At 45.3% G+C, this 7640-nt stretch overlaps 1 protein-coding gene across 1 annotated transcript in view; it reads left to right on the plus strand.

The window, feature by feature from the left end:
• Nucleotides 1–850: 850 nt before the first annotated feature.
• arfgef2 (ADP-ribosylation factor guanine nucleotide-exchange factor 2 (brefeldin A-inhibited)) overlaps nucleotides 851–7640 on the plus strand; it is a 22673-nt gene continuing 15883 nt past the window's right edge. The window contains 12 exon segments of the mRNA XM_076984537.1: nucleotides 851–1212; nucleotides 4679–4709; nucleotides 5088–5211; nucleotides 5303–5449; nucleotides 5883–6041; nucleotides 6044–6064; nucleotides 6201–6230; nucleotides 6232–6300; nucleotides 6302–6403; nucleotides 6405–6498; nucleotides 6697–6855; nucleotides 7017–7135. Coding sequence (XP_076840652.1) covers nucleotides 1047–1212; nucleotides 4679–4709; nucleotides 5088–5211; nucleotides 5303–5449; nucleotides 5883–6041; nucleotides 6044–6064; nucleotides 6201–6230; nucleotides 6232–6300; nucleotides 6302–6403; nucleotides 6405–6498; nucleotides 6697–6855; nucleotides 7017–7135 — 1221 coding nt within the window. The 5' untranslated portion in view covers nucleotides 851–1046.

Raw genomic sequence — 7640 nt, forward strand, 5'->3', positions numbered from 1 at the left:
TTAAAAAAGGGAGGCTTGCAAAGTAGTACGTGGACAGTCAAATTAATTCTGGTTTAATACTGCCCTCTACTGTTTGGTCGATTTTACAGCTGTTTAGAGATCGCAATTTCAGTGCATCATTAGTTAAATGCCAGAAAAGTGGGCTTAAAAATACCAGTTTAAATCCACCAGTAAAAAACATTATGCTTGTCTAAATCAACTGGAATGTGTTACACCAAGTCACATTTGTTTATCCCGTTTTTGAGGTCTGGGTCATACAATTTTTCCTCACAACCAAACTACATTTGTACAACATGCCAAACATTTTTTTCATTAAATCTGAGGTTAAATACTTGTGTACATTTTTGACATACCTTAGCAATTAAGCAAAACTATTTGCCTCAGGAAACTATCATTAGGCATTTCAACTTGTCTGTCTGGACGCAGTCTGAGCAGGACTTGCACCTGTTGCGTTAGTGCAACGAGATTATCTGATACTCAACAGGTACTGAGGCTCTTTAACTAAGGTAACTAAAACAGCACCGATTTAACTTAAACCTACATTATTATTTAAATCATTAAATCATTTTAAATCAAGTATCCAAACCAGATTTTTGAGCCATATTTATGTTGTATTCATACTCTCAAGCGCGCACCTTGACCAAGTGCGCTTCCTGTAGCGTGGTTGAAAATGTGGCCTGACCCGAGGGAAGGTTTAAGAAGCACGGATTTACAATGTTTAGATTTTTGCTCATTGCTCCAGATCTCACATCAGTTCTGGTGGTTTTACGATGCCCGTGCTCCCCCTAACAAAGTTCTCCACGCCGCTGAAACCAGTGACTGTGTATCTACGGTCTCTGAACCCCGCGCGGACGGTCACGTGGACGTGACGTGTGACAACATGGCGGCCCCGAGCTGAGACAGCAGCGTCCACGGAGACAGCAGCGTCCACAGCCCCGGCGGAACTAGTGGCGGCGTCGGCCAGCTTCAGGTCGCTCCTGACACCTGCAGTCTACCACAGCCAGGCCCACAATGACGGCCTGATCAGGGAAGACCTCGAACGAGAAATGAAAGAACAGCAACGAGCTGATTTCCATCGACAGCATACGAAGGCGGAGAGCAGCAGGACGAAGAGCATGTTTCTGTCCCGGGCGCTGGAGAAGATCCTGTCGGATAAGGAGGTGAAGCGGAGCCAGCACAACCAGCTGCGCAAGGCTTGCCAGGTGGCTCTGGGTGAGCGCGCCGTTCACGTTTTTACTCGGCCCTAACATTATAAACACCTCTTTACACTTTAAAGATTTAACACGGCACCAGACACCCAATATTAAATGTCGTCATTTATTTGCTAAGCACCCAATTAAACGTTGTTTAGCCAGCTAGCCAGAAGCTAACCAGTTGGCTAACATTATAATGTAACTAGCCAGAAGCTAACCAGTTGGCTAACATTAATGTAACTAGCCAGAAGCTAACCAGTTGGCTTACATTATAATGTAACTAGCCAGAAGCTAACCAGTTGGCTAACATTATAATGTAACTAGCCAGAAGCTAACCAGTTGGCTAACATTATAATGTAACTAGCTAGAAGCTAACCAGTTGGCTAACATTATAATGTAACTAGCCAGAAGCTAACCAGTTGGCTAACATTATAATGTAACTAGCCAGAAGCTAACCAGTTGGCTAACATTATAATGTAACTAGCCAGAAGCTAACCAGTTGGCTAACATTATAATGTAACTAGCCAGAAGCTAACCAGTTGGCTAACATTATAATGTAACTAGCCAGAAGCTAACCAGTTGGCTAACATTATAATGTAACTAGCCAGAAGCTAACCAGTTGGCTAACATTATAATGTAACTAGCCAGAAGCTAACCAGTTGGCCCAACATTATATTGTAACTAGCCAGAAGCTAACCAGTTGGCCCAACATTATATTGTAACTAGCCAGAAGCTAACCAGTTGGCCCAACATTATATTGTAACTAGCCAGAAGCTAACCAGTTGGCCCAACATTATATTGTAACTAGCTAGAAGCTAACTAGTTGGCTAACATTATAATGTAACTAGCCAGCTACTATGCTAGCTAACTAGCTGGCAAGCTAACGTCATTGGTGTAACTGTTTATACGCCTGCCAGAAAAACCAAAACAACAACAACAAACAAGCAGCTGTCATTTTGGCTAGTTAGCTTAGTTTTATTTTTGCGTCGCCAGACAGCCATGAGTTATTGGACGGAGCGGGTACAGTTGAGTGGGCAGACCGTGGTGGTTAGTCGCCACTCTAGCGTTACCTGCTACGGTTGGAATCGGTTTGCTGACTTGTATAGCTACAATATAGGGGAGCTGTGTTGGCTACATATAGCTGTGTTGTTCTGTATCTTGTAGTCTCTTTTAACGTCGGCCTAAGAGGACTTGGTTTCTCACTAGGCTAGCGAGCTATAGATGTGTGCCATGTTACGAGTGAGTGAAACCACCGAGTGACGAAACCCCTGGGCGCATCATCTGACTCAATTGCACTACGTGGCATTACATATTTTCCTTATAAATGCAGTTAAACATTTTAAATAATGATAAACCAAAGCGGTCACACAAGTGGTGACCACGCACATGTCAGGGAGATGTAAGGCAGTAAGGACACTATAGAAATTCCAGTTATCCGAACTTCCGGGATATTTGTTCTGGCGTGAAAAGGTGAGCTTGAAAAGTTAACGATGTGAGAGGATCTTGTTTCCTGGTGAATTTTTTAAAACTAATCTTTGTTCTGGAGTTTTCTTCACTTTAGAGCAAAGCAGCTCCATAGTTTAAACAAAATATCATCGGCAGGGTTCACCAGATCGGTTTCAGTTTTTTACTAGTCACTTTATTTGCATTTACACCTTGTAAAGCTAAACTGCCTGACACGGAAGTCGTGTGCGTAGTGACTGCTGCACTAAGTTTACACTCCTGTTGTCCTTGTTGGTTCATCCTGTGGGCGCGTGAGCTAATCCCAGTCTCCACACCAGACTGTTTACACAGTATCTGGATTCGTAGCATAATGAGTAACTCGTGAATAGTCTAACTGCTGCCTGCTTCAACACTTAGTATTACACTACAAATATGATGTTGCATGGATGTGCTGTTGCATTAGATAAGATGATAATGATAGAACAATTTACTCTATGAATAAAGCCCCTCCCCCTTTTTAAACATTCTATGCAAATTGACAGAACAAAGCAAAAGTGTGGATCAGAGCCTGACAAATCCAGGTTTTCAGTCAGAAAAGAGGCTGTCATATACTGTAGCTTCCAATACCACAGACACTGTGGTCTTTGTAGTGTGACCCTTGCTATCAGGTACCAGTGTAGATTCCAGATGTCCATGCTGGCAACCTGCAGGAAGGCCAAAGGAGCAGGCTGAAGTCCTCCTGCTCACTTAGAGCTTTTGATAGCACATGTGGCAACTGTGAAAACAGTGTGCTTCGTTTGATGTGTGCCTGGGTGTTCTTCAGAGGGTCTTTGTGTTCTCTCTGACCCGTGTTCTGGAGAACTGCCTGCTGATGTTATCTCTAACTCCGAGCATACACATCTGATTCAGATAATTGACTCAGTAGCTCTTAAATTGTCTGAATTAAGCATGTTAATAAGTAGTTCTGCAGGAGGAGGGCTGGAGGCATCTGGTAAGGATTGTAATATACCTGTAAGGCATTTGTCAAACGGCATCAGCTACTAATTTTTATTAGTTTAAATTAGAGCTAGTGCTGATTGAGATGAGAAATTAGTTGTCAATTGAACTGAATTTCTTTTTCAAGCAAACAGACAAAAATGCATCATAAATGTTATGAGATCATCTACATTGAGATTTTGGTACTCTATGACCTTGTGAAATGTGATATTGTGTAAGCTTAAGCATCCTGTTGCCTGTGATGATGGAGATTACAAACTCAGCATCCCCTGCTATCGAGTGAGAGAAGCAGAGGTTTCACAAGTGCACATGTCCAGTCCTTAAAGTCTTTCATAAAGGAAGTATAGAATACGTTGTGCTAAGTGTATCTCTGTATACAGCAATTACTCTCCAGCACTGGACATGTGCGCCCTGAATACAGAACCCTCGGGTTCCTGTGGCCAGTGGACCTTGAGTGTAACTAACTAGCGTGAAGCCCACTAGATTCCATCTCGAGAACGATCTGAACCCTTGTCCTCGATGAGCTTAATATCTGCTCTGCCTTGATCTGTCGATGTTAACAACACACACACACACACACACACACACACACACACACCCCCTTCTGCTCTGTGGCCAGACGAACCATTACAGGCTAGCCCAGTTGCACACTGCTCCCTGTCCCCTGTCCACTGGTCCATGTCGGCTCTGCCCCTCCTGAGACTACAGGACTCTTCCTGTCGCTCATATGCTGCACATGTTCGTGTGTCTGGCCCTTTCACCGTCACGCCCTTCATGCTGACACTTGGAAATTGTCACTTTTTTCTTTATTTTCCTTCTTCTTTACTCTGGCAGTTAACAGGATGTCGTATACCCATTTTATCGGTTTTAAAAATAAGCACGTCTCCGCAGCCGAGATCGTCGTTCTGCTGGCATGTGCGCTTTTGCTGGGGCGTAGCGGGGGTTGGGCTGACCGAAGGCCCGGCCCGAGAGGCCGCGCTGGTAGGTGTGTGAGGAGTGTCATGTGTTCCTGACGTCCTTCTCCTGTTTTATTTGCTTCTTTTCAGAGGAGATCAAGCTTGAGCTGGAGAAGCAGAAGTGAGTCTATTTCGTCCACCCTTTCTGTATTCTTGCCCCGTACCTTTGAGCTCAGTGGATGCACAAACAGGACCAGGACGATATGATACCGTGCTGATGCACAGGCCTAGCAGTTATGTAACTGAAATGCCTGAAGGGGTTTGGCTGCTGGTCACTGTATTGCAGCTAGGGTTCATTCTGAATGTGAACGGCTAAACCAGCTCTTCAGTCAACAATGTCTAAGCTGTCTTTCACCAATAAGACATTGGGCAGATATTTCGGAGTAATATAAGTATTAAATTGTCACTCTACCACCAAGTCATGTGTGTGATACTTATAATATTACACTGTACTATACAATACTGCATATTTAATATTCTTTTGATATGCGGATACCAGGGATGGTACTGTGGTTCCTCCGAGAGCGAACTACGTGGAGGCAGACAAGTACGTCCTGCCGTTCGAGCTGGCGTGTCAGTCGAAGTCTCCGCGCATCGTCAGCACCTCCCTGGACTGCCTGCAGGTATGACGCGACTGGCCGCCTCTCCTGCACCGCATCTCCCGCCCTGTCGCGCGAGCCCGCCGCCCGCTAACTCTCGCTCTGACCGCTGCAGAAGCTCATCGCGTACGGCCACATCACGGGGAACGCGCCGGACAGCGGGGCACCGGGGAAAAGGCTGATCGACCGGCTGGTGGAGACGGTCTGCAACTGCTTTCAGGGCCCTCAGACAGACGAGGGCGTGCAGCTCCAGATCATCAAGGTGAGCGATCTCCAGTCAGATGTTTGATTTAGTGCTTGCCAAGCAGACACCAGAGGTCTTCGCTATAAAGGTCAGCCAGTGGCGCGTTTAATTGTGCAAATAGGAAATAACTGATGTGTTCCTTTTTATAGAGCGTGTATAATTATTTTCAGCGAGAAGGCTCAATCAGTACTAGTCACTGTAACAGTCTCTCGTATAATCCTATAGATTCTATGCATAATTTTTGAATGTTACATTCGATTATGATGCACTGCACTTGATGGGTGAAATTCTGGGTAATTAAATTTCCTACCAGACATAAATTTAGCATTACTTTCAGATAACATTTCTCTCAATAAAATTAAATCAGTATAGGACCCAGTGACCTTCCGGCAGTGGACTTGCATAAAAGGTTTTCGTTGGGTGTGTCTACAACCTCCCAATCCTTCCCCAGGCTCTGCTGACGGCTGTGACGTCACCTCACATCGAGATCCACGAGGGGACTATTCTACTCACCGTGCGCACCTGTTACAACATCTACCTGGCCAGCCGCAACCTGATCAACCAGACCACGGCCAAGGCCACCCTGACTCAGAATGCTCAATGTCATTTTCCACGCGCATGGAGAACCAGGCGGTCAGCATCAGTGCCTGGGTGCTCTGACATCGACTTGTCTTGTCTTTTTTGGGTTTTTGTGGTGCCTTGCTTTCGGGCTGTTGTGGCACTTGCAGGCACGCTGTGTTCTCAGCGCTGGTGTGTTTTGCTTTTATAGGCTTTAGAGGCCCAGGAGGCTGAAAAAGAGAAGACAGCATCTGCAGCCCCCCAGCCCCGCCCCACTGCCACCAAACCCCTCCCCCACCCCGGGGGCAAATGGCCGGGTCCCCGTGGTCAGGACGCAGCCCCTCGGAACAGAACTGTCCGGGCTCATCCTCACCCAGCCCCCCAAACCTCACCACTACGCCCCCTGTACCTCAGGGACGCCTCCTCTGTCAATGGGCAACCTGACAGACTAAAGACGGAGGAGGTAGAGACTACACAAGAACCAAACTCGATGGAGAGCTCACACCCAGGTGCATAATGTGTCCATGATGTCCAGTGCGTTGTTTCAGATATGTTTATATGTACCTTGTGCCACGACTGTACAGCAGTAAAAATGAGCCAAATATTCATAAGAAATTCTGAAACAGTTTACTCAATACTTAATAATTATTATTATAACAATAATATTTTATTACTTATTGATTGAAATTATTGAAATTATTATTTAGGTCCAGACACACATGAGACAGGTTGTCATGTTCCCAAGCCATCACAAGAGGGGGCCAGTGAGGTAGAGCTGAGCCAACTGGAGGAGGCTGAGCAGGTCTCAGAGGCCCAGGAGGAGACGGAGCCAGACAGTGGCCTGGGAGAGAGCTCCATGGAGGGAGGTGAGGGCACTCCTACAAAGGCATTTTAAGTCAGTAAAGTACCATTTCAACTCTCTCTTTCTCTCTGTCACACACGTACACACCCTGAGTAAAAACGTAGATACGAGTCCCTGCCTCGGGTCGAGGTGAACGTGATGAATCTCCAGTTTCTGCTTCAATAGGCTTGGACCAACATTCTGACTCCGAATCCAAGGTGGCGCCCTCTGGTGTCGGGGCTGAAGCTGGCCAAATGAACGGGGTTGTGGACGATCGAGCTTCCGTCTCGTCCACGGATATTCTGGTATGTTAAAAATATTAGTCTTCTGTATTTTTTTTCTTGCTATATTTCACATGTCCCTTTTTAAATTGTTTGAAAATGTTTCACTCACGCTGTTCATGTGCATAAGTGGGAACCGTGTGTTGCCAGCGGCTGGCCATTTAGTTACTGATTATTTGTTTTTAAGCTTGGCTCTCAGACTAGCCAAGGTGACATTTTGTCTCTGGTGTGTTATCTTGGTTCTCATGGACTTAGCCTTCATGTTTATCTATTACTACGAGCCTTCAATTACTCCCATGGTTATCAGTGCAGTAAGGGAAAGTTATGTTTTTATTGATTTAAATGCAGCAAAGGTTCCTATCATTGTTATTCAGTGTTGTTGCTAGAATTATAGTCCCTCTTCTCAAAAGGGATCAGCTTAAGAAATGTACTGCAAGATCTGTGCTATAGATCAGACAGGGTCATATTTGCTGACCCTCTAACTCTTTATTCTGTTGTCCTCTTTAAAATGGGTAGACTTTTGGAAATT

Source organism: Brachyhypopomus gauderio, chromosome 21 (assembly GCF_052324685.1).
Source record: "Brachyhypopomus gauderio isolate BG-103 chromosome 21, BGAUD_0.2, whole genome shotgun sequence".
NCBI lineage: Eukaryota > Metazoa > Chordata > Actinopteri > Gymnotiformes > Hypopomidae > Brachyhypopomus > Brachyhypopomus gauderio.